Source organism: Gekko japonicus, unplaced genomic scaffold (genome assembly GCF_001447785.1).
Source record: "Gekko japonicus isolate JY-2015 unplaced genomic scaffold, Gekko_japonicus_V1.1 scaffold555, whole genome shotgun sequence".
NCBI lineage: Eukaryota > Metazoa > Chordata > Lepidosauria > Squamata > Gekkonidae > Gekko > Gekko japonicus.
The window spans coordinates 778,521-805,019 of NW_015161420.1; the positions used below are offsets into that span (position 1 = coordinate 778,521).

General features: G+C 46.2%; 1 protein-coding gene across 1 annotated transcript in view; it reads right to left on the bottom strand.

Annotated features, from left to right (window-relative positions):
• The window catches only part of GRHL2 (grainyhead like transcription factor 2), a 136,403-nt gene that overhangs the window by 65,935 nt on the left and 43,969 nt on the right, over nucleotides 1-26,499 (bottom strand). The window contains exons 7-8 of the mRNA XM_015428264.1: nucleotides 25,708-25,819; nucleotides 20,945-21,039 (exon numbers count right to left, since the gene is read on the bottom strand). Of these exons, the coding sequence (XP_015283750.1) occupies nucleotides 20,945-21,039; nucleotides 25,708-25,819 (207 nt within the window). The remainder of the gene's footprint in view (nucleotides 1-20,944; nucleotides 21,040-25,707; nucleotides 25,820-26,499) is intronic.

Consider the following 26,499-nt stretch of genomic DNA (forward strand, 5'->3'; position numbering starts at 1 on the left):
AAAGACCAATCACAAGCGATCCCGCTTAGCAAGGTGATTGGCAGACACTTCCTGGGCTAGGGCTCCTATTGGTTTCATTAGGATCCTAGCCCAGGGCCAAGCTTAACATTGAATGTCTATCAGGTAATTCGCATAACAGTCCATACATTCAAGTCCATCTGAATACATAACAGGAGGAATAGTTCACACTCGGTCATCAGTAAATACGGACAAGCGGCTTCCCATGCCTGAGAGGGTTCTGTAATAAGGCCTTCATCAGATCAGAGCAGTGCTTAAACAGCAAGGCAGTGATAGGCAGCACTTGTCATAATGTCCTAAATAAATACATAAATACCTAAGGAAACACACATGCATCCAAATAGACATTACCAGTTGTATACACACCATAGAGGTAAGGCTCTGATGTGCTTCAGAAAAAACATTTCACACACTCACAAAGCACTTTAGAAATATTAAATTATGAGGAAACCATTTCAGAAAAGATTTACCTCTTTAACTTGAGAAGCACCCATTCAAAACTGGCTTGTTCTATCCACTGGAATAATGTAGTAACTGCATGTTAAGGTTCAGTGTGATCCTGCAGTCTCAGCCTTCTGAAAATCTGCCAAAATTGTCTAACTCTGGAGGGTGTTTGGTATTTGATCTCCCTATTATTATACAGTTTTAACTTGCATTGCTGCTTTTATCAGCTGACTGCTGGATTTATCGATTGCTCACTTTCATGCTTTTATCAGTTTTACTTCTAAGTAGTTTTGTATCTATCACTATTTTATTGTTGCATTGTTGTATTTACACTATAGCGCTGCCTTTCCGATGCAATCTTTTAGACCCTTTCTTAGACACCATGTGAATATTTACAAGTTTTTAAAACTTTATGTTTGTAGGCAGAGCTGGCTGTCCTTTTAACAGCAGCATACAAAACTTTTGAAATAAATGAATGCTACAACCACGGAACACTACAAAACTGAAATGTTGCTTTACTGGATTTCCACATGTATTATTTTTAAACTGGTCAAAAATGAGATGCAGCAATTAGTCAAGCACTATCCCCCAGAAGTGAAGACCACCCTGAACAGCAATTTCCAGTGTGGTAGACATGTTGCAGTGTAATCCTAAAGAGAGTTACCCCCTTCTTACTCTATTGAAGTTAAAGGGTTGGATCCAGACTAAATTGGCAACTGCCACTGACTTCCCCTTCCTACAGCAGACCTCCATTATATCAAGGTCCTCATCTCTCATGAGCAGCATTTCATGGAGATCAGTGTACTGCAGTGGGAGGGGGACATTCCATTCTGCCATTGGAAGATATCATGTGGATCCAACCCAGTGGGTTCAGAAGGATGCAACTCTGCTTATGATTGTACTCTGCTGTACCTAGAGCCTCATGGCACCTTAAAGACAGATTTATTTCAGCATAAGCTTACTGAATATAATACATCATGCACATGCTGGGAGTGGGCTCTGGCTCACGAAAGCATAATACATCTGTTAATAATATAATAATTAAGTGCCATCAAGTTGCAGCTGACTTATGGCAGGCCCCACCCCTGTGGGATTTTAAAGGAAAAAGATGAGCAGAGGTGGGTTGTCATTGCCTGCAACCCAGGTTTTCCTTGGTGGTCTCCCATCCCACCTAAGTACTGACCAGGGAAAACCCTGCTTAGCAGTGGAGCTCTGACCAACTTGGGCTTGTCTGGGCTATTCAGGCTACTACATACATTTGTTACTCTTTATTTAGCTCTTTATACCCAGTTTTTCTCTACAATGGAAACCCAAAGCAACTTGCAACATTCTCCTCTCCTCCATTTTAGCTATTCAATCTTCAAGTTGCCTTTAAGGTACTATTTAAGCAGCAAGGAACTGGAACAGATACAAGGAGAAGACAAGAATTTGCCTCCATGAATGACTTTTAAAATGTTTAATGTACACTTTTTCTAGAATAAGGTACAGATAACGGAGTACGAGGCAGGCAGCTATTTTTATTCAAGCCAGCTACCTAATGGAGATGACCTGAGAAATGCCCACTTCCCAGTTCTTCTGAACAATGGAGAAAAACTACGTTCAAACAATGGCGCAGCAGTGGATGAGGTGAGTCATGCTTCCAGAGCAGCGCTAGCACCTCACTGTTGCACTGAGATCCAAGAGTGATTTCCACAATTGGAGCTGACGCAGCCTCTCCCTTAGGTAGAAAATAGGGGTGCTACAGCTCATTCTCACACAAAAATAAAAATCAGGGGAAGCACTTGCTGGGTTTGTTTCCTGTGGAGAAGAATGCTGTAGACTTTAGAGTTTGGTTCTACAAATATGCATAGATGGCAGCAAAGAGGCAATTTCTACAAACAGGAGAGGAAAAGAGAGAGAGAGAGAGAGAGAGAGAGAGAGAGAGAGAGAGAGAGAGAGAGAGAGAGAGATGTCCTGTCCCTTCAAGGTGCTTTAGTCAACTCACAGCTGCCTGTCTGCTCCTCTCTCGATCTCTGCCAAACACACAAAAACTGTTAGGGGAAGGATTGCAGCTACTCAGTTGCAGAGGTTCTGCTCTGTTGTACACTGAAGGCCCTAGGTTCAGTTCTTTGCATCTATAGTTAAAAGGATCAGGTGGTAGGTGATGTGGCCCTGGACTAGTTATCACGATCTCATCAGATGCTGGAAGCGAAGCAGGGTGGACCCTGCTTAGTACCTGGATGGAAGACCACAAAAGAAGTCCAGGGTTGCTTATGCAGAGGCAGGTGATGACAATCCACCTTTTTTGATCCCTTGCCTTGAAAACCCCGTGAGGGGTTGCCATAAACCAGCTGTGACTTGAGAGCAACAACAACTCAAAAAAGTAGGCGATGTGAATCGTTTCTGCCTGAGACTCTGCCAGTCAGAGTGGACAAGACTGACTTTGATTAAGGTTCAGTATAATGCAGCTTCGTATGTTCACGTGCCCCCTTCTCCCAGGTCCTAGTTTGTACCTGAATAGAGCCCCATTGAGGAAACATCCTCAGTCACTAAGGAATGTTAATATTCTTGTCACAGGATCCAATTTCAGTTCCATTCACACTGACAGACAGGGGGGAAACAGATCTCTGGACACAGCTTTTGATGCTGGATTTAGCCTGTGAAATCCCATTAGAATTCAATTGGAAAGCGATGGTCTATTTCTGCCCTCTTGTGAAGTGGCCTTTGTGGTTTTATCTTTAAGAGCAATATTTAAAAAACAGCAGCAACTTAGGAAAACTGAGTACAGTATCTGCGGGCCACTTCATACGGTGTTTCTGAATGTACATATTTAAAATATTATGTGTGGTGATTACAAATTTATTTTAAAAGCAAACATTGTTGGATCCCAGCAGCTGTTCCCCTGCAAAAGAGGGGAAAGAGGCACCTTTGGGCCACAGGAAATGCAATGCTGGGCATTGGGAAGGGGGAAGAACCATAGGCGTAGAGTTCAGGGGGGCGCAGGGGCGGGGGCTACCTCCGAAATTTTCCGGGGGAGTCTCAGCCTCCCCCGGGGCTTGTGATGCTTGCAAAAACAAAACCCATCCCTCTTTCCGGTTTGAAAGCGGAAGTTTTTTTAAAACTTTTTTTAAAAACTTTTTTTTTTGCCAGTTTGGGGGCGGTCGCCCTGGCTGTGCTCGTCCAGCCAGCTCAGCACCTCCTCCTCCTCCTGGTCCCTTTGACTCTTGGAAGCTTATTCCCTGAAATTCTTGTTGGTCTCTAATCTGCTACTGTACTCAAATCTAACTGTCCCAGTATCACCGAGAAAGCGTCATGCAAAATTTAGATCTGAACATGGGTCTCCTCAGTTCACACTGGTCTTCATGCCATTGGTCCATCTACTTCAGCATGGTCTGCTCTGATGCAAGTGATCTCTAGAGACTCAGACAGAGAAAGATCCTTTCCAACACTGTTCTGTTAGACCTCTTCGGTTTAAACCTTTATCCTTTGGCATACAAAGCATGGTCTCTCTACCATCAGTCCATCAGTGTCACCATTGTCTACTCAGGCTGGCAGTGGTTCTCCAGGGTTTTATGTAGAGGATTTTGCCCATTCTGTGCTTTGTTTCTGAGCCGTTGGGCTTGTCTAGGGGGGTTCCCAGGCCACCCTAAATTTCTGGAGAGCCCCTTCCTAAATCCCACATTGTTCCACCTCCATAAATAGTGACAATGGCCTGCGATGTCACTGGCTCCTCCCTATGATGTCACTGGGCCTCGGTTCTTTTAAGGACCTAGCACAGCAATGCCTCTGGTCCAGCCCCCCCCCTCGGGAAATTGGAAAGTCTACGCCCGCCATAAAATGATTGATAGCCAATCAGATTTCCAGTAGTCAATCAGAAGCCCTTCTGGGCAAAAATCCTACTTGGTCCACTTGCTAAAAACACTTGATGGGTGCCAGAACACGTCGAGGACCTCTGAGTTAGATGTACTGCATGTGGGCTCTGCTATTGAGAGCCAGTTTGGTGTAGTGGTTAAATGCACGGACTCTAATCTGGGAGAACCGGGTTTGATTCCCCCCTCCTCCACTTGCACCTGCTGGATGACCTTGGGCAAACCATAGTTCTGTCAGAGCTGTTCTTGAAAAAAAGCAGTTTCTGTCAGAGCTCTCTCAGCCCTGCATACCTCCTCCCCTTGATCTTGATGGCCACTGTGCAGTGCTGCCTCTACTGATCTGTAATGTTCCAGGTGTTGTAATGTAATACTCAGTTTCTCAAACAAGTGTATGCCTGTCTGTTGGTCCACTTAGGAATCTTGATCCTGGTTGTGTGGTGGTTTGGTGTAGTGGTTTGGTGTAGTGGTTAAGTGTGAGGACTCTAATCTGGGAGAACCGGGTTTGATTCCCCACTCCTCCACTTGCACCTGCTGATGTGACCTTGGGTCAGTCACAAGCTCTGGCACAGCTGTCCTTGAAAAAGAGCAGTTTGTGTCAGAGTTCTCTCAGCCCGACCCACCTCACAGGGTGTCTGTTGTGGGGAGGGGAAGGGAAAGGAGTTTGTAAGCTGCTCTGAGACACCTTTGGGTAGTGAAAGGCGGGGTATAAATCCAATCTCTTCTTCTTCTTCTTCTTAATGGGGGGGAGGGGAGAGGGGAGATCAAGGATTTGAAGAGTGACTGCTTCCTGAGGACCAAAAGAAGGAAGATGGAGAGGACTGCTACACAAGAAAAGAAAGAGAGGGATAATGAAGGGCGGGGTGTAAATCCTATCTTCTTCTTCTTGTGTGGTGGGCTAGTTGTGGCAAATGGTAGGGAAGCTCAGTATTTCTGTATAAAGTTGTAGGGGCTTTATTGCAATGTGGTATGGCCTGATATTATGTTCTTATTCCAGTGTGGGGTGTGTGTGGGGCTTTCTAAGTTTCTAAGCAGTGTTCTAAGAAGGCAACTGTTCCTGGGGTTAGCCCAGCCCAGGGACATTGCTAGGGCGGTTCCCAGGCCTCCCTAAATTTCTGGGGAGCCCATCCCTAAATCCCACATGGGTCCACCTCCATAGATAATGACCATGCCTGTGATGTCACTAGCTCCTCCCTATGATGTCATTGGGTCCCAGTTCTTTTAATGACTTAGCAATGCCTCTGGCCCAGCCCCAGCCCCCCCCGGAAAATTGGAAAGTCTACGCCCTTGGGAAGAACTGGGCAAGATTGGGTAGAAAAACTCTGATTCTCTCAACAACCTTGACTGCCTAAAGCATGTGCTTCTGTTGGGGATCTTTGAGACATATTGTATAAGCCACTCTCAGTGTAATACAACTGGAAGCACAATTGTACCAGCTCTGCTCAAACAGAAATGATCTATTCCCAGCTCTTCAGGCAGTTCTGTTAAGAGAAGGATGTATTTTAAACAAAAGCACACTCTTCCAGAAAGAAATGTACGCTCCTCCAGAGAGGTACGTCATTACACGGCTCAAAAAGAAATTCAGAGGTTCAACACTATTAATTTCGTTTCAGAAAAAAACAACCTGTACTAATATTTTTATCCCTTTTGTTTCTTTTTTTAAACATTAAAAAACATTGTCACCACTTTTAATGATTGGGGATAGTGCAGCACACATGTTTAAATAAATAAAACTCATTTGTGCAAAGTACAGCTTTTATGGTTTCTTTGACATCAGCTGCCTTATAAATTCCATACAAAGGCAAGGCCTTTGTTTCAGCTCTGTACCAATGTCTCCAGCAAATGTTTACATTTCCCTTTAAGAAGCTTTCTTAACCCTGCACCACGCCCCAGCAACTACATAAAAACTCAATTTGTGGTGAATGCCGGCTATACCTGTTTAACCATTGCGATACATGGTAGTTTCCAGAAGTGTTCCATTTCAAACTCCTCAATGATACACCTGATTGGAAGAGCTCGTGCTTTTAGCTAAATATTGCCATTGTTTTGGTAGTTTTTATAACACTATTAAAAACACTACTTGTCTAAGAAATGTTATTTAAAAGGGATGGGCTAGAACTTCGTAGCAGAAAGTATGCTTCCTACACAGAAGGTCCCAGGTTCAATTCTTGGTATCTCTAAAAGATCCCCAGTAGCAGGTGTTGGGAAACACCTTTTTCTGCCAGAGACCCCAGAGAGCTGCATTCAGTCAAAGTAGACAATACTCAGTTACACAGTCCAATGGTCTGATTTCAACATAAGGAAGCTTCATATGTTCAATTAACAGAAATAGTTATAAGAATGTAAGGTATGATCCATGCAAAGAGCGTGGTGGCACTCAACCGGCTGAGCCGGTTGAAACTGAATCCGATGAAGACGGAGGTCCTGTGCTTGGGTCAGGGTGGTACGGGGTTGGGGATCCCACTCCTGACCTTCGATAGGGTGCCATTGGTGCCAGCGCCGGAGGTTAGGAGTCTGGGAGTGCTCCTGGATGCCTCCCTGACCATGGAGGCCCAGGTAGCGGCCACTGCCAAGTCGGCCTTCTATCAACTTCGGCTGATCAGGCAGTTGGTTCCCTTCCTCAACCATGCTGACCTAGCAACAGTGATCCATGCTATGGTCACCTCAAGACTAGACTACTGTAATGCTCTCTACATGGGGCTGCCCATGTCGCAGATTCGGAGGCTGCAGCTAGTGCAGAATGCTGCAGCCAGGCTTTTGATGGGCCTCCCCAGGTGGGAGCACATCCAGCCTGTGTTGCGGCAACTGCACTGGCTGCCAATAGCATACTGAATCCGCTTCAAGGTGCTGGTTCTTACCTTTAAAGCCCTATATGGCTAGGGACCAGCATACATGCGGGACCACCTTTCCCCATATATACCCCAGAGAGCACTTTGGTTGGGGTCTCAAAATCGATTGACCCTCCCTGGCCCTAAGGAGGCTAGGCTGGCTATTACCAGGGCCAGGGCTTTCTCAGTGGTGGCCCCATCTTGGTGGAATGAGCTCCTGGAGGAGATCAGGGCCCTGCAGGACCTTTTGCAGTTCCGACTGAGGGGTGACATGATAGAGGTTTACAAGACTGTGCATGGGACAGAGCAGGTAGAGAAAGAAGTACTTTTCTCCCTTTCTCAGAATACAAGAACTCATGGGCACTCAATGACATTGCTGAGAAGTCGGGTTAGAACGGACAAAAGGAAGTACTTCTTCACCCAAAGAGTGATTAAAACATGGAACTCAATGCCACAGGAGGCTTCAAGGGGGAATTGGATAAACATATGGAGCAGAGGTCCATCAGTGGCTATTAACCACAGGTATAGATAGGAACTCTCAGTCTGGGGCAAGTGATGCTCTGTATTCTTGGTGCTTGGGGTGGCATCAGTGGGAGGGCTTCTAGTGTCCTGGCCCCACTGGTGGACCTCCTGATGGCACCTGGTATTTTTGGCCATTGTGTGACAAGAGTGTTGGTCTGGATGGGCCATTGGCCTGATCCAGCATTGGCTTCTCTTATGTTCTTATGTTAACCACAGGAGAAATGCCAAAAAGCGCTAAGTGGCAAATGAGAACTCTACCCCTGGGTGTCAATTCCAGCCTTCAAAACTTTCTTGCAGAAGTATGTCAACTTTCAAGCCTAGTACAGGATGCCCAAGGATATTAAAACACTCCTGCCACCATTTTAGTGCCTTACTGGGAGATTTTAAAGAACCATGAAGGGCCAGTCCTAATCAGAGCCACAGTGTGGCAGGAACAGGCACTCTTGTCCACCCCACCACACACCTTTTCAAGTCCTGAAATGGCTGCCCCTCCTGCAGCTGTTTCAACTGATGAAAAAGTACATGGGGGGAGGACAAAAGTACTTGATCCTGCCATGCTGTGGGCCTGATCAGGATCAGCCCCTCCCAGCTTTTTAAAATAGCCATCAGGCACTAAAATGGTGGCAGCAAACCCAGCTCCAACTGGGGGATGCCATCTTGTCTAGTTGTGCCCTAAGAGTTTCCATTTTAGAAGTCTGACGTCTGCATATTTTGCATAGAGACTGTCCAGTTTGGCCTGTTAAATGACAGATAGTATGAAATCTGTCACTCTCAGCACTCACTGTCCAATAAATGTAGCTGCTCTGGGTGGACGAGGTGAGCTCTGACTCACAAAAACTTATGCTGATTCTCATAGAGCTACTGGACTCCTCTTTTGTTCTGCTAATGCAGACTAACATGGCCCCCTCTCTGGAATCCCTGATGAAAGATACACAGGCACACTTTTCAAATGCTTCCAGGTAGCTGAGGACAGTGTGCAGTTGTTAGGTCTGGGCAAGGTGAGGGGGTGGATCATGTTTGTGGAAGGGGAGGGAGAAAGGGTGTGCGTCCTCTAAGGCCAATTCTAGCCCCGTTCCCCAGTTTCCATGTGCACTTTCAGTGGCATCCCTTTGTTACATGCAGTTTTGGGGACTGACGTTGACTTTGCATTTGGCACAAGGCTGGATCCCAAGTATGACGATGCACAAACCTCTCATCAAACAGACCTATAAAATCCAACATACTTCTCTTTAACACACTCTCGAAGCCCATGCATTCAGCTCTGCCCACATGACGTCTCCTTTGCTGTGGTTTTATCCCATTTGACTGTGGAAGGAGAAAAATGTGATAGGAAAGACCTATGTGACTAGGTGAGTCTGCGACAGGGGGCATAGGCATGAAGCATCTAAGGACATGCTTGGATGATCCGTCAGGTTTTTACTCCCCTTCTGCATTATCATAAAGGTTTGAGAACTCTGGTTTAAGAAAAGGTTTCCTTCCACGGCAACACCAAACTCCGGCAATGCTCTGTTGCATTCTGCTTTGATTTCAATAAGAGAGGTCTTCAGAAGGATGCAATTCACTTTAATGTCAAAACTGTGGGGAAAGAGGGTGGCCTTGGTAGAGAAGCAATGATGCCAGTTTAAAGACTCTACCTTAGCAATGTCAGTCACTAGCGCTTCTGGCTCTCTGGCGTGAGGGTAAAGCAGGCTTCACTGGCAAGACTCTGAGTTTCAATATGAATAAGTTAGTAGGAAACAAGCTGACATCTGCACATGGGAACTGCTCACCATGCAACTTTTCAAGGTTTCCACAGCATGTGCACGTATGTGCTCGAAACAGCACCGCAATGCAGAGAGATGAACTGGCTGGCACGCATTGATGGGAGTTTTCCTCCTGCCTGCTACTGACAATCACAAATTATTAGCAACAAGTTTATTCTTGCCGAAATGCCTGTGCTGTTAGTGAACCACCTCGGGTCAGAGATCGTTGATAACCATGGGGGGGGGGGGACTGTGTTCTCATACATTCCCATGCAAAGCTATTGCACCAACAGTTGGGCTCTAGAGTGCCCCAAATAGCATGTCAAGATGAGCAAAGGGGATACTGGTCAGAAAATGTTGCCTAGCTTTTTAAATTGCTGGAGAGTTTAAAGAAGCTGAGTAGGACTCAGACTGCTGAAGGAAGCAAAACTGCCTAAGATATGGCAGGGCAAATATGATGACGAGGCATTTCCTGTTACGGGAGCTTTTGGCCCTGGTGTCCCTCCCTCCCTCATTCTACTGCCTTGGCGTGGAACATTCCAAAAGATTCTCTATGGATCACCCATTGGTTCCTTGCTGTGAATCCCAGCGCCACTCTCTTATTTTTGCAACATACCAGAGGATTCAGATGAGAAGCTGAGAGGGAGACAGGAGTGAAGCTATCAAGTTCTGGCCACACAAGCGCCTTAAAATGGCTCCGATACACAGAGAGATCACAACCTGCCACTTTTGGTGTAGTGGTTAAGTGCGCGGACTCTAATCTGGGAGAACCGGGTTTGATTCCCCACTCCTCCACTTGCACCTGGCTGGATGGCCTTGGGCAAGCCGTAGCTCTGATAAGAGCTGTTCTTGAAAAAGAGCAGTTTCTGTCAAGAGCTCTCTCAGCCCCACCTACCCCACAGGGTGTCTGTTGTGGGGAGGGGAAGGGAAAAGGAGTTTGTAAGCCGCTCTGAGACTCCTTTGGGTAGTGAAGGGCGGGGTATAAATCCAAACTCTTCTCTTCTTCTTCTGTCCTCACACAACATTTCAAAAGAAACCTAAAAAGAGAGTAACTATAATCTTATCACTTGGCAACTGAAGGTCCGATCCATTCTCATAAAGGATATGTCCCCCCCCCCATCAGCTCTTCTGCATTCCTCTTTAGCGTGAGTTCACTATCTCAGCCAATCCAATGCTATTGGCTCCTATAAGGACTTCCAGCTCCGCTGCCTCATCACTGTGGGTAATTTGTTAATGAGGGAGAGGAATTACCAGGGGGACATACAGTGTGCGCCAGCCGCACGACGTCTCAGCTGTGCTTCAATCACCTTCTTATTTGCAGATATAAAGGCCAGAGGTGTTGCCTTTTGGGTACTACTAACCCACGGCTCACAACCTGTGGCCACTGATCAAGCCGGCTACTAGATTCAGAAGCTGCTCAAGCTGTGATGTGGTGTCCCCCCCCCCCCGGCTATTAACTGTATTTTACTGGTTTACATTGTTGTTTGTTTAAATCAGGTATTGTGGTAAACTGCTTGTTGCAAAGGGGAAAGCAGGACGATAAATTACCTAAATAAATAAATCTGAGCCACTGTCCCTGAGCCAGTCATTAGCCTTCCTGATGGTCGTTTAATGCCCTCATGCACCCACAGTCCTGAGCACCTGACAGCTTCCTGTTTGCAACTTCCTGTTTCCCCCTCCATCTGCCTCGCCAGTTTCTTTTACATCTCTCTCTCCCCGCTCATATATTCATGTCTTTTGTCTCTCCTTCACAATGCACCTCTTGCAGCGAAGCACCCGTTCCCTCTAAGCTGAGTTAGTGTGCGCTACCTCACAGTTTTTTGTCTTAGCTCAGGAAGGATGGCCCCAGAGCAAACTAATCTATGCAGTAGTCAAATTGCTTGCCCAACTTTAATGTCAGTAGCTCACAAGGTATAATTTTTGCTCACAAGACTCCACAGCTTAGCGGGAGCACTGACTGGAGCCCCAGTGGGAAGGTGAAGTCTCTTCCATGTGCTGCATCCAAAGAAGCACTGCCCCTCGCAGAGAGAGCTGCCATAAGGGATTGCCCATGGTCAACCTTGTGGACAGGCTAGTCTTCAGAAAGGCCTTCTCATTCTCCTTTGTGTTTTTTGCACTTCTGATATAACATAAAATTTACCAATGGGCTGAATGACTGATAGGCTTAAGCTCCTCTGGTTTATCCACCTGGATCAGACTGCCTTGTCAAACCAACAAAAGACCACAATAGCAACTGCCTTGGGACGCAAATTATGCTGTGAGCAGCCAAAGAGCCTGTGCTTGAACACGTCAACTTTTGCAAGTGGCAACATGGTTCTAGCTCTCATAGTGTTTTGTCTCCGCACCATGGCAACCCTTGTCAACCTAACCTGGGTCCAATCTGCATTGGACTTTTCTGCTGTTGTGCCATCGACCCCACATCATCTAACAAATTTCTGCCTGCATCTCATTCTGCATTTGCTCTCGTATTGCTTCATCTCAGCATCATTGTTTCTGTGGATCATTTTACTGCCATTTAGTGGCGACTCCAAAGTCACTACGGCATCTCACCGCGTTATGTGGATTTGGTTTTAAGATGATTTAGTAGCTCCTCCCCGCCCTCCGAGCTGCTGTGAGTGATAAGCAGGCAACTGCAGCCGAATTCCCCCCCCCCCACCTTTTCTAATGAGAAACATAAATTGTCACAAAGGAAACAAGTTAGCTGAAAATCAATCCGTCTGCATTTAAAAGCAGCCAGGGAACATTTTTCTGTAATCATATTATGGGGGGGGGGGGGGGTTATTTTTTCTTTATTCTTTTTGGGGGGGGGGGGGGTGTTGGAAGCACACCCACCCCTGAACCATTTGTTATTTCCTGGGGCAGTCCCCAGAACGCCCTGCCTGTTTTGTGTTTTTTACCCAGTTTGTTCAGTCTTTCCTGCCCCCTCCCGGTCTCCCCCTCCACAAGGTCACCTCCCTCCCCTTTACTTTCTGCAGGAGGGTCACGGGTGCTGTTCCCCTCCCCACAGTGCAGCACAGCGCCCTGCCAGCGCTCCTCCCCCCCTCTCATGCGCTCTCACTAAACATGATGCTTTTATACTGAGCCAAATGGCTACATACAATAAATGTCTGTCTGTCTGTCTGTCTGTCTGTCTGTCTGTCTGTCAAATGGGAGGCAATGGAAGCTGGCGCCACAGCTGAAAGAAACAACGTTACACAGCAGATACAGATTGGGCCCTGGTCTGCCACTTTATGCTGCTTATTGGACTAACTGGAACAGTGTATCTTGCAGAGTCAAATCTAAGAGGTGGTTGGTGAAAAGCTAGCAACAAAAGAAAGAAGGGTTTTTCCAATAATACAACCAGTCCACAGAAATAATATTATCCTCTTAATTTCCCTCCGAAAGAATATGACAGAAATATCTGACAGAGGCCTTTCCCAATCCTGCCACATTTTACTGGAGATACCACATGGCACACCCGAGCCCTGTTAACACACGACATAAGTGTTTTGTTACTAAGCCATGGCTTTCCTCTGGAACTAGTTTTAGCAGCAAACTAGTCACTTGCAGTTAAGAACTCCTCGTGCAGAACAGCTGCTCTTTCCACCTTGATAGGGTATGATAGCAGCCTGTCTCCTTGTTCCTCCTTGCTTTATTGTCGAAGTTGCAGTCCACAAGTTGCAGAATCTACTCCTTAAGGACATTTAACTATAAAGGAATGGGCTGGAACAGAAGAAACGTTCCCTGCTGAATCTACCAAATCCTCATAGAATCTACCAAATCCTCATAGAACTTCTATTTTTTATACTGTAGAAAATACTGTACCACATACCATGAATGATGGGGTCAAAAACAGAGGTCTACATATTCACTCATTATATCCTAGTAAGTGTGGCAAGCTCCTCTCCTTCCCCAAGCAAGGAGATGGAAAGGCCACCAGGGACAGTCCCTGCGGTCGTGCTGCACCTTCTGATGCACTTTGAGCATCTCCAGAGCCTGACATGACCTAGGTATGTGTCTACCCTCTCTCTGGGCTGGGACAGGAGGTGGGATTTTTTTAGAAAATTTTAGTAAATTTTAACACATCTGATTTTCAAGCAAACACCTCTCACATCAGATGTGTTAAAATCTACGTCAATATCATATGTGTAATTTCAGGTGGGAAACCGTGTTGGTCTGCCATAGAAGAGTAAGATTCAAGTCCAGGAGCTCATCATATGTCTACGACTGGCATGCAGAATTCAGAGGGGCTGCACAAACGGTGCTGCAGTGGTAATATAACAGGTCCACCACCTTCCCAGAATATTATGTTTTACAGTGAAAATCAGGTAGCTTTTGCTCTTCACCATTATACCCTTACAATGTAGTCTGAGATGTTCAAAAAGCTTCTAGCTACAGTCACCTTCTTGCTTCCATTTGATCCACTGCCTGCAATCCTTGGAATACTGGTATTATTTCATATTTATTGTATTTAAATCTTTCTAAATGAGGCCCAATAGGCTTACTACACTGATCTCTCACTTTACATACTGCATCCTGTAAGCAAGCTTGCAGATCACAAGACACTCTAAGGACTATCTCCTGTATGTGTTTCCATATCAATAGAACTCTGTTCTGACTTGTACATTGGTTCCAAACAGGAAAAACCCTGACAGTGTCCATTTTGAATCCAGCAACAACAGTGAAGTAGCTAAGCTTAGGAATGCCTATCAAAACTTCTACCATGCATACGGTTGGATCCCATGCCAAAATTCTGCTTGTGTAAGAGCCTTTCTGCATTTGAGCTAAATGATCCATATTGTATTCCCACTTCCATCTGCATAATGTTGTGAGCAAACAGGTTCTGGGCCCTATAATATATAGAGTGAAAAGTGCTAGGTGTTGGACTTCCGGTGGATGGCGGCACGCTGAGCAGTCGCATCTCTCGGACCTCCTGGGGATGCGAGCTGCGCACGAGCGGGAAGGAGGGGGTACGCAGGCTCATTGCCCCCCAAGAGGCCCGGCGAAGGGCTTCTAGCCATGGGGCTTTTGAGAGGTCGCCTCTTCACCAGCGCGATGCTGGGGAATTGAGGCGCCTCTCCACCCCGACGGTCCCTCCTGCGAGTGTCCGTATGGAACCTAGTGACGCTGACCGGGACAAGCACTGGGGATCGAGCGGTCGAATCAGAGACTAAACGAGGTCAGAAGACCAATATGAATGTGAGTCAGAATAGAGTGTTTAGGATAATTTAAAAAGAAAGCTCCCCACCCCACGGACCGAGAAGTGAAACGAGCGGGGGGAGGGGCACCTCCCATGCGCACGAACTTTTAAGCAAAAAAACGGGGGGGAGCAGAAGCGAAAGCATTGAAATCTGTTGACAAAAACTTACCAAGGCGTGTATAAGCGTTTGAGCGCACATTCAGAGACTTTAGAAACTGCGGCGAAAGTAATCGATAAAAGATGGCAGGGAAGAGGGCGGAGAAGGAAAAACTTTTAAAAGCGAAAGGGGAGAGTCCAAAACCGGAAGGAACCACTGAGCTGGCTAAAATGTTGGCAGAATCTCTGCGCCCCCTGCTGGAACAGATGACTAGCGTCAAGGAACAGTTGTCCACAATGACTAAATGTATCACCACCCAGCAAGCACAAGTCAATGAGATCCTTAAAATTACAGAGCAAACAGCTGAGAAGGTGAAAGAAGTGGATGCCACTACTCAAAAGGTGAAGAAAAAGGTACAAAAATTGGAAAGGAAGCAAGTCTCCACAGAGGAACAACTTTTACAGCTGCAAATGGAGAAGGCAAACTTGGTTCTCCAATTCCAGGGTGTCCCAGAATCTAAAGGAGAGAATCTGAAGCAAATGCTGAGCAAAGCATTAGCCCCGGTGACAGATTTGATGGCGGAGTACTTGATGAGCGAAATGGATGTGGCCTATAGGTCATATTCCGTATATATAAAAAAGAATAATCTGCCTGGGGAAATAGTAATGAGATTCTCAAAAAGACATGTGAGGGATACTATCCTGAGAGCGACAACGGGGACAACCTTGAAAATCGTGGACAGCACCATCAGGATCCTTAAAGGCATCCCATTTGAAATAAGACAAAGGAGAAAGAAATACAAAGATTTAATCCTTTTTCTTCAAACAAACACAATCAGCTATCGGTGGCTGTATCCAGAGGGTAGAACTGACTTTGTACTTAAGAGATTTTGAGGATCTCCTCTCTTGGGATTTTAGATAGTAGTGGGTTTCCTTTTCTTTATCCCTAATTGTAGTCCCCTTCCAGTGTTCCCTCTAAGCTGAGTTAGTGTGAGCCAGCTCACAGTTTTTTAGCCTTTGACTCACACATTTTTGTATTAGCTCAGGAAGGAGGGCTCCAGAGGAAACTAATTTACGCAGTAGCCAAATTGCTGGCTCACAACTTTAATGCCAGTGATTCACAGAGTAGAATTTTTGCTCACAGGACTCCACAGCTTAGAGGGAACATTGTTCCCTTCCCTCATTTTCGTTGTAGATTTGTAGTCTTTAGAAAAATGAAATAAAAAAATCCCCTCTGGGTGGCCAAAAAAGAAAGAAAGAAAGAAAGTGCTACGTAGGTGTTGCACAAGATCTTGCACAAGCAGAACTGTGTTAAGTCTGCCTATGCTTCTGCTTGTGCACTGCTGGATCCAAGCCAATGTCTCCTCTGACATACTGAATCAGCCAGGATGTATCTACAGAGAGAAGTGATCTGAACTGAAGTCCAGGAGACAAACACTGACAATGTGAAAGCAGGGTGATAAAGCTAAAAAGATGGGGGGGGGAGAGAAGGGGTCGATTTGCTGTCGAAGGCTTTCACGGCCAGAGTTCATTAATTGCTGTAGATTTTCCGGGATGTGTGGCCGTGGTCTTGGCATTGTAGAACTGGCGAAACGTCAGGTTCTACAATGCCAAGACCACGGCTACACATCCCGGAAAATCTACAGCAACTAAAGGTTGATTTGCTGTTTATGACTCCAGTTGCAAAAACAGTAAAGACAATAAATGAAAGGAGGGGTTGATTCCATTGTACATCTTGTGTCCCTTTAAAACAACGGGCTTTTGGGCCACATATTCAGGGAGGAACCACCCTATACCTACTTTTGGATCACATATTTAGGGAGGAACCACATTTTACAATACAAATGAGGAAGCTGTGGAAAATGACAGCCCATGTCCAATTGCCTCCTCTGCAACCTTAACATCTAATAAAATCTACTCCACGGCCTGACTTCATTGTACTATACTTTCTGCAGTGCATTGCCAGAACTAGGCATATCCTGATACTCCCCAGCAATGATACAGGGAGTGGAAATGCACAACATAAGGATGTCAGGAAAGAAAGAATGAGGAAAATCCACTGTTTCCATGGCACTCCGGGGGGGTTGGGGTTGTAATGTTTCATTCCACCCTTACAGATTTCTTCAGAAGAACTGTTGGAGGACGGGGAAATATTAGTGGGGACAATCAGGGGTACTGCCACGTCCTGACTTTGGGATGTAACTTCAGGGCCCAGTTTGGAGGCTCAGCAGGGAACCCCAAAAGCCAGAGTCTGCATTGAAAGTATACGTTTCCATATGAAGTCCAAAGTATAAAATGATTTAATTACAACAGTTGGGACTAGGATTTAGTCTTGGTTCCTCTATTTCATGTAACTCTGTTCAAGCTATCTTGATCTAGTTCTCTGGCCAGAAAAAGGCAAATCATAAAGGTAGTCTAGTTAGAAGCTAGAAATCCAATACCGTACTGGATGCATTATACTTCCCCACAGATTCTGGGGGATAATGTAAATTGAGAATCAGAGCACCTTCCCTTTAGCCTACTTTAAAAGAACCCATTAGAACTCAAAGAGGATATAAAGTGAATAGCCACAGTGGGTCAGTAGAAGAAAATCCACAGGAACAGAAAGTTACCTTCGTTTTGCAAACTTTATACTACCGTAAAATATGGCCGCTTCCAAACAGAGCAAAACTCTTCCTCCTCCTTTCTGTGATTTCAGCCCTCCCATTCCTTTTAACAACATTCTAGGCCTTTTGAAACGCAATCAGAATGAATCATTGAAAGTATGTATCGTTTGACTGTTTAAAGGGTTTTCTTAAAAACAGACTTAAATGTTTGGGTGCCACGCACACACTGCACTGGTAACTCTTCCCTCCTTAACATCTTTTGATGAAATTCATCCTCAGGCCAACGGCTGGCTGCACAATGAGGGGATTTGTCTTACTAAGCCCCACCAGGATGTGGTCTTTCATCAGCAAACAGTAAGAGCCCCAAATCACTCCAGCTATTGACGAAAGCCTTTTTTAACTCTTCTACAAATGGACTTCCTTCCTTGCAGCATTAAAGTAGTCCTCCTTCGTCCAAGTATCATAATGGACTGTCTTCTCTCCTGAGCCAGGAAATCCCAGGTAAAAGAATACCCTGCCCCTATCATGTCACATTTAGAATGGTGACCCTCTTAAGAGGTTCATATCATTACTCAGAGGGTGGCTTTCTCCTCTGGCTCCAACCTGATCTACAGAAACATAGCAGCAGGCTGCAGCCCCAAGTCACCCTTCATTATGAGGATTCAGGCAAGGTTCATATTTGTCATAATAATTACGGCAAACCATTTGAGATCTTGGATAAAAGGAGCCGAAGCAATGCGAAGATCATTAATTAAAGATTTACACCTTTGTGAATCGCACACCACTTACTCAATGCTGGATGTAATGCGGAAGAACAGCCAAACCACAATCTTTGCGGATAATGCCCTGCTCCACCCATTCCCAACTCCTGGGGAAAATTTGCTGCTATGTCCTGACCTGGATCACCCTGGCTAGCCTGATCTCATCAGATCCTGGAATGTGAGCAGGGTCGGCCCTGGTTAGTGCTTGGATGGGAGTCCACCAAGGAAGTCCAGGGGTGCTCCACAGAGGCAGGCAATGGCAAACCACCTCTGTTTATCTCTTGCCTTGAAACCCCTCCTTGACTTGATGGCCCTTTCCACCACTAAGCAGAACAACAAGCACAGATCTATCACTCTGGTACATTTCCCCCCTACACTTCCTCCAAGAAGCTCCTGGTGCAGTCCATGGTTCTCCATTCCCTATTTTATTCTTACAACAGCCTTCCGATGTAGGTTAAGCTGAGAGAGAATGACCCCAGAGGGGTCTTTGGTTTTCGCCGCCGCCACCCTGGACTTTCGGGTCCCTCGGGAGTCCCAGGGTGTCTTCCCAAGCCCTTGTTGACCGAGCAATACGGGCGTGAATGACCCAGGCAGACACCAAAATAAATTAAACAGCACAGGGTTTATTAGGAGAAAGATTGGGGCAAGGTGCTTCAACCGGGTAACAGGTGGAAAAGCCAACAGAAAATAAACTTAACGCAGATGCCTGACTTTGGTTCGACTACCAGGCCCTAGCCTGCCTCACTCACTCAGGATTTTCCTCCTCTCCCAGCTCGGCCCGTCCCTCACTGGACCCAGCCGCAGGGAGGCAAAGGACGGAGGGGCTTCTCCCCTTTTCTCTCAGAGAGTCTCCAGCAGCCATCCATCATCAGCCAGCAACCACCTTAACTGACTCTCCCAGACTTCATTCCCTAACAGACTCTAACGGTCTCTTTAGAATCTTCCCCTCGGCCCAAGCCTCCCAAGGTCACCCGGTGAGCTTCACGGCAGTGTGGGGATCTGAACCTGGGTCTCCCAGATCCTCGTCTTGACACTCAAACGACTACACAACATTGCCTCCTGATAAGCAATCGAAAGAGAAAGCTTGCCTCGGGTTCTTGCTTCCCTGTGCATTTGCTTACAGTCTCCTCCAGTTTCCTAGGCCACATGTCTTCAGTACCATGGTTAGAAACACCCCAGTGATATAATTTTCACCTCTGTTTTTATTACGGTTTAAAATACATTGCAACCAACCTTATGCTCTTTTTGAAGAAAGAGAGGCTAAAAGTGTTGCAAATAAATAAATAAATAGTCTGGTGGAATCAGATTCTTCAACTCTCCAGAGACAATAAGTGAATTCAAGCTACCACTAAAAATGTGACAGCAACTTAAAACCTTACTATAACAGATGGGTCTCTAACCCACACAGAGAGATGGCTCTCTGTAGCCCCACTCCCACACTCTAGCCCAGAACTCCTTTGGACTTGCAGCAGCGTTGCCAAACACCACTACGGTCCCCTATCATCAACTGTTCAATTAAAGACGATTTCAAATGTTACTACTGTTCCTTGCATAGAGATCATACCGGGGCCAAACTAGACAGGACAGCATCCGCGGGTCCGACCCATGAACACTGCCACCATTTTAAAACTATTTAAAATCCTGCAAGGGCCCAGTTCTAATTGGGCCTTTAGTGTGGCCAGTAGAGGTGCTCTTGTTTCCCCCCCCCATGCCTTTTAAAGCACTGCAACAACCGCAGGGAGGGGGGTCCACGGGTTTAGGGTTGCCAACCCCCAGGTGGGAGCAGGGGATCCCCCGATTTCATGGTCCCCCACTCTCTGCTGTCCCAGGGTGTCCCAGGGTGCCTGGCGGGAGCTGGTCCATGGGGTCACGAAGAGTCGGACTCGACTGTGCAACTGAACAACAACAACTCTCTGCTGTCCAGCTGGCTGGTGGGGGGAAGCCTCACCCCCAACAATGAACCAGTACAACAACCCCAATGTGATCGCATCAAGCAGAAGTGACGTCATCACGCCTGGGATGTCGTGCAGCGACGATCTGGTGTTTGGGGCAAAACTCTATTGAAACCATAGAGTTTTGCCTGAAACACCAGAGTGTTGCAGTGTGATGTCTCCCCGCCCCACACTCCCAGAGAGCTCCCTCCCACTCCCCACCGGCAAGGAAGTAAGATCTGACAACCCTACACCCATTGGACCTGCGGATGCTGTCACATCTAGTTGGGTGAACTTCCACATTCAGAGGCACTAATCCTCTGAATCCCAGAGTCAGGAGGCAGCATTGGCAAAGGCCTTGGCCTCTTTGCCCTGTTGTTGGCCATCCAGAGGAACTGGTTGGCCACGGTGTGAGACAAAATGCTGGACTAGATGGACCACCGGTCTGATCCAGCAGGGCTCTTCTTATGTTCTTATGCATATAATCCAAATGCAACACAAGTGTTTTCTTCCACCAAGAGTATATATACTGATGCTTGTCACACATTTATTTATTTATTATTAAACATTTATATCCTGCTTTTCCTTGTGGCTCAAGGCACAAATCGCAATTAAGAACGTCACGATTAAACACAAAACAGAACCCCAGATAAACCCCTCCCCCCAAAAGATGTCCTCAGGATTTATTTATTGAACAGCATCAAGTTACTTGTGTACATACTGGGCAAAGAAATTGTCTGTACGACAGAAAAGGCAACATTCTCAGTTCAGAAGCCACTTGAATTTTAGTGAAATTTCTCAGTCACGTGCCTCTCAGCTTTTAATCAAGACCGTTGACTTAAAGCATTCACCACTTTGTATTTCTTTTGGAATATAAATAGCATTAGCAGTTCAACCATTTTTCCAAACCAGCTCTGAGTACTGCAGCACAAAATGTGTGTTTAACAAATCTATTGCGAGTTAATGCCTTACCTTTGCTTCTTCGTTGACATCCCAGGTAAAAGACACTGCATTATAGGCAATTTCTTCAATGTGCCCAATTGTGTTGAAGCTCTCTTTGTAATCAGCTGTAAGAAACAGAGAGAGAGAGAGAGAAAGACCACTGATGCTTTTGATAAAAATAAGGCAGCAGCATGTACTTGATCCACTGGTTACATTAATGGGATAAAAAACACAGTTTGATTGACTAAGCAGGTAAACCTGATTAACTGGTCAGCAGATTTCTAAAGTATTTGCATGTTTTTAATAATGCTTATGAAAATTGCAGGTGAAAAGTGTTTGTTTTTTTTTAACAGGAGCATTCCAAAGCTGTGTGAAACAGAGCAGGGAATGCTTGGAAAAGGATTTGTGAATCAACTGAACATGGAGGGAGCACGCTTAAAAAAAAAACTTTTCTCATATACAAATATATGCAGATTTTATTAAACAATTAATCAGCTAAAACTCACATGACTAAGTTGAGCAACAATTCAGTCCTAAAAAGAGCTGCATTCTACTAAGCCTACTGACTTCAGCGTATATTAAGGTGTAATTCTGCTTTGGATGGCACTGTAAAATGGACGTTTGCCTTTTCACCCAAGCATGTGTTCATGTTACACGCCACTGATCTTCACTATTACTGATATTATTTGCCATTTCTACCCTTTGTCGTAGTTAACCACGCATTTCATTCACTGTATTAAACCAGCCAACATTTTATTGATTATTTTATTGGGAGGGGGTTAGTTTTCAGTACAGGAAATTATTACATGGAAAATAGCAAACACTGAAAAGTTATCAAAATTACTGACACTGATCATAGTTGCTAATTCTGGTTAGCTTTAACTAAGGTTTGAACAACCATTTCTAACCCAGATTTAAAAGCTAACCATGGCTAATGTTAGCTGTGATTAGTGCCAGCGCACCGAGGTTATCAGTAACCGGAGAATAGGGTTGCCAAATCCTGAAACCTTACCGGCGGGGGAGGCTCCGTCCTGGTTGGGAGCCGGCTGTGTGCGCACGTGCGCACCGCCACAACGTCACCAGAAGTGACGTCAGACATTGCTGACGTTGGGGGCGTGGCCGAGCTCGTCGGGGGGGAACATATGGTTTCCCCCCCCGACGAGCTCAGCCACGCCCCAAACATCAGCAACTGGTGACGAGGCTTCGGGGGTGGGGTTCCCCCCGGGCCCCGATTCCGCCGGGGTGGAACTCGGGGCTCCGAAGCGGGGGATTCCCCGCCCCCCGGGGTCATTTGGCAACCCTACCGGAGAAGGGAACGGGGGAATTCATATGAGTGGGGGATGGAAGGAGTGCGTGGGTCCTCTGACACTCTGGTTCAGAGACTGACAGCTTTATGCTTACACTATGCTTCCGGCTTTTCTTCTCAGATAAGTTGTTCACAGAACTGGATTCATATGGATTCCAGCTCCCTGTGCAATAATACAAGTACTACAAGCCACCAAGGCAATTTTTCCCTAAAAAAAATAAATCGCACTCAAAATAAACTCCGGGGGGAAATAAATCATTATATCTAAGTCTGCACCGGCCCTGGAATGTGGATCAAATTCACAGAGTGGTGAAGGAACAGACAAGAGGGATTTCTCTACAAGCCTAAGACATGCTTCCAGAGACTCTTCCAGTCTGTGCCATGGGGAGAGACAGTAGGGGGCAAGAAGGAAAGGAATGGGGCTGCCGGGGAAAGGGAAGCTGAAGACAGAAAAAGAAGAGAAGAAGAAGAGATTGGATTTATACCCCGCCCTTCACTGGGAGTCTCAGAGCGGCTTACAAACTCCTTTCCCTTCCCCTCCCCACAACAGACACCCTGTGAGGTAGGTGGGGCTGAGAGAGCTCTTTCGAGAACTGCCCTTTCAAGGACAGCTCTTGTCAGAACTATGGCTTGCCCAAGGTCATCCAGTAGGTGCAAGTGGAGGCATGGGGAATCAAACCCGGTTCTCCCAGATTAGAGCCCGCGCACTTAACCACTACACCAAACTGGACATACAGGAGAGAGAACAGGTAAGTGGGGGGAAAGTGGCTGCCGGTGCTGCTGGAGGAGGAAAAAAACAAAAACATAAGTAGAGACGGTACTGGGAAAGGAGGAGGAGGAGGAGAAAAAGAAGAGTTGGTTTTATACCCCACTGTTCACTACCTGAAGGAGTCTCAGAGCAGCTTACAATCGCCTTCCCTTCCTCTCCCCACAACAGACACCCTGTTGTGAGGTAGGTGGGGCTGAGAGAGCTCTGAGAGAGCTGTGACTGACCCAAGGTCACCCAGCTGGCTTCATGCGGAGGAGGATGCTCTTAACCACTACGCCAAGCTGGCTGTCTCCCACATGGCCTCATGGATCCCCCACATGTTCTCATGGGTCCCCCACTCGTAATTAGTCTCTTAGCCAACAGGACATTAAATAACACGTCTAAGAATTGCACTAGTGTGTTATCAATAGAAAAAGAAACCTCATGCATGTGAGCAGAAAGGTGCTTATTCTGTGCTGACACATGGAAAAATGCCTCTCCCATTCCCTGGCTATCTGCCTCTTTCTTTCTTTCTTTTTTGCAAACCCAACACACTAACTGTAATCAAGAGATGATTAATAATTTCAATCACATTTACATGACGGAAATCTGACTGACATACAAAAGGCATTCATCCACTTGTCTGGTTCGAAGAGCTGGGATGCTGCCTGGACAAGTGAAACAATGCACCAGGAATGTCTGAAGCACTGCAGGGCACAGAGATCGGAGGACTTTTCAAACAGGAGAAAGCGGCTTTTCACAGGAGACCTGTCTAAGGGCTATTACAGGAACACGAAGCAAGACTAGCTAAGGAAGGTACCCCCCCACACACACATTTCAGAAAATACAATAATGTACATGTGGAAAAGGATGACTCAGAGAAACAAAAATCCAGTTTACGAAATCAGGATGCCTCTAGGCTACTCATCTATATATCTAATAGCCAAGGCGCCCCCCACGTGCGGATATCTAAATCCGCACATCGGGGGCATCTGGGGGGCAGGGAGATTTTCCTGCACATTTGGGGCAATCCCCAGATGTGCAGAAAAATCTAAAAACTGAAAAAAAAAACTATGGGGGGGGGATACTTAAATCCCCCCAAAAGTAAAGGAGCGTTCTGAGAAGGCTACGCCACCGCCACTGCAACAGGGGACAGGGGGCGGGAGAAGGCTTGGCAGGCCAGCCTTGCTGCCGCCGCCAATGGGGAGGGAGAAAGCTTGGCAGGCCGGCCTCGCTGCTGCTGGGGAGGGGGGAATGAGAAAGCTTGGTGGGCCGGCCTCGCCGCCACCACTGGGGGGGAAGGGGAGGCTGGGCTCACCTGCTGCTGCGTCTCCTGCTTCTGCATGCCGGGAGCTGTGGGGAATACCCCCCCCGTGAGTATTGTGGGTCCCGCCTCTTGTTTATACTGATTTTACACTAGTTTAATCACAGAGGCTTCCTCTGAAGGATCGAGGGAAGTGTGTATTGGGAAGAAAGATTCTGTATGTAGAATCATAGAGTTGGAAGGGACCTCCAGGGTCATCTAGTCTAACCCCCTGCATAATGCAGGAAATTCACAAACACCTCCCCCCTCCACACACCCAGTGACCCCTGGTCCATACCCAGAAGGTGGCAAAAAAAAGTCCTCCAGGATCCCTGGCCTGGAGAAAATTGCTTCCTGATCCCAAAGTGGCGATCAGCATTTCCCTAGACATGTTCAAAAGTTCAGAACAAAACTCAACAATAACCTATACTACAACATTAACGGTATTACTCATAGACACTCAGTTTGTTTTGTTATTGATTTCATTTATAGCCCAGCTTTCTCCTTTTATTCGACTGAAAGAATCCTACATGGGGTTTCCAAGGAATTTTCCATGCAGGCACTGTCTGGCCAGACTCCAACCTGCTTAGCTTCATTAAAGTTGCTGCATCCTGTGCCTATGGACTATGACCTTGGCTTTGTAGCACAGTTGCACTGCCATCCTAGGCAGAGTTAGAAGTCCCCTGAAGTCAGTGAGCTTAAAGGATGCAAGTCTGCTTTAGCATGGCACTGTTGGACATACAGAATACAACTAAGCTTGTCACTTGTTTGCTGAATTTGCAATCATTTATAGATACATGTTTATATGTTCAGCTTATGAAAGTCAGAATAAGGTGGATTTTTAAACTGGTGCGGATATTTGCTCTATAGTTCATTTCAGGGCTATTTTTGGGCAGGAACGCACAGGAACGGAGTTCCGGCTGGTTCCTGAGTTAGCCACGCCCAGCAGGAACTCATTAGCATAATAGGCCACATCCAACAGCAGGAACTCATTAGGATTGGCTACATTAGGGGTGTGTGGCCTAACATGCAAAGGAGTCCCTGCTACAAAAAAAGCCCTGGGTTTGACCACAAACAAGGTAAACAGAATAAGAAGGGAAAGGTGGGTGTGGCTGGATGACCACACTTCTGGTAACATGGGGGTGCGGCCTAATGTGCTAATGAGCTGTGATGTCAGGGGTGTGGCCTAATATGCTAATGAGTTTTGCTGTTGGGTGTGGCCTATTATGCTAATGAGTTCCTGCTGGGCTTTTTCTACAAAAAGAGCCCAGGTTTGATATTTTAACTCAAACCAATTTTTTTAAAAAAAATTGGTTTGCTACCCCTGCTTCAGAGCACGGTCCACTTCAGGAAGTGCCCTTCCTTGTTCCTCTGCCATGGATCACAAAGCACCCAAAATCATGTATGGTCACTACTGCGCTCTTTTACATACTCACCAATGTCAAGAACCCTCTGCTTAGCTGTGTGTTGCCGGGAATGCCAGTATTTCCAGTGCTTCAGCTGTTCATCTCGGTTTTTGTCTTCACTGAAGACAACCATGATCACACTCTGGAAGGACCGCAGAACAATCATTATTAGATGGGTAAATGGGACTGACGAAGCCTAACTGCTGACAAAAATAATCTTTGCTCATTTCAAGTTTTGGTACAGAATCACATTGCAGTGCATTTTGTTGAGGTTCAGATGGGAAACAAGAGATAAAAACACTGCAGGTGGCGACTCATAAGGTTTAACAAAATCTTGCTGAGACAGACAGGATATTGTCAACTCTGGAAACGCACCAGTATCTATAGTGTCTTTTGAGAGAATTCAAGGTCTTGCTTGTGACTTGTGAAACACTTTAACAGTTTGAAATTAACACACTCCTCTTCGACTTTGTAACCCCCATAAATTCTCTAAGACACCACAGTATCAAGAGGCAGCAAAAGGAACTGGGAACAGTGTTGGGGCAGCAAGTGCATACAAAGCAGTGCTCCTGCCCCTCAGAACCACAGTGATAACTGTATTAATATATGCAAAGTGCTTTGAGCAATGAAAGCGCTATACAAGTGCTTGTTGTTGTTCAGTCGCACAGTCAAGTCCGACTCTTCGCAACCCCATGGACCAGATCACGCCAGGCCTTCCGGTCTTCTGCCGTCCTCTGAAGTTTCCTCAACTTCATGTTCATTGCATCTATGACACTGTCTAACCATCTCATCCTTTGCCGTTCCCGTCTTCTTTGACCTTCA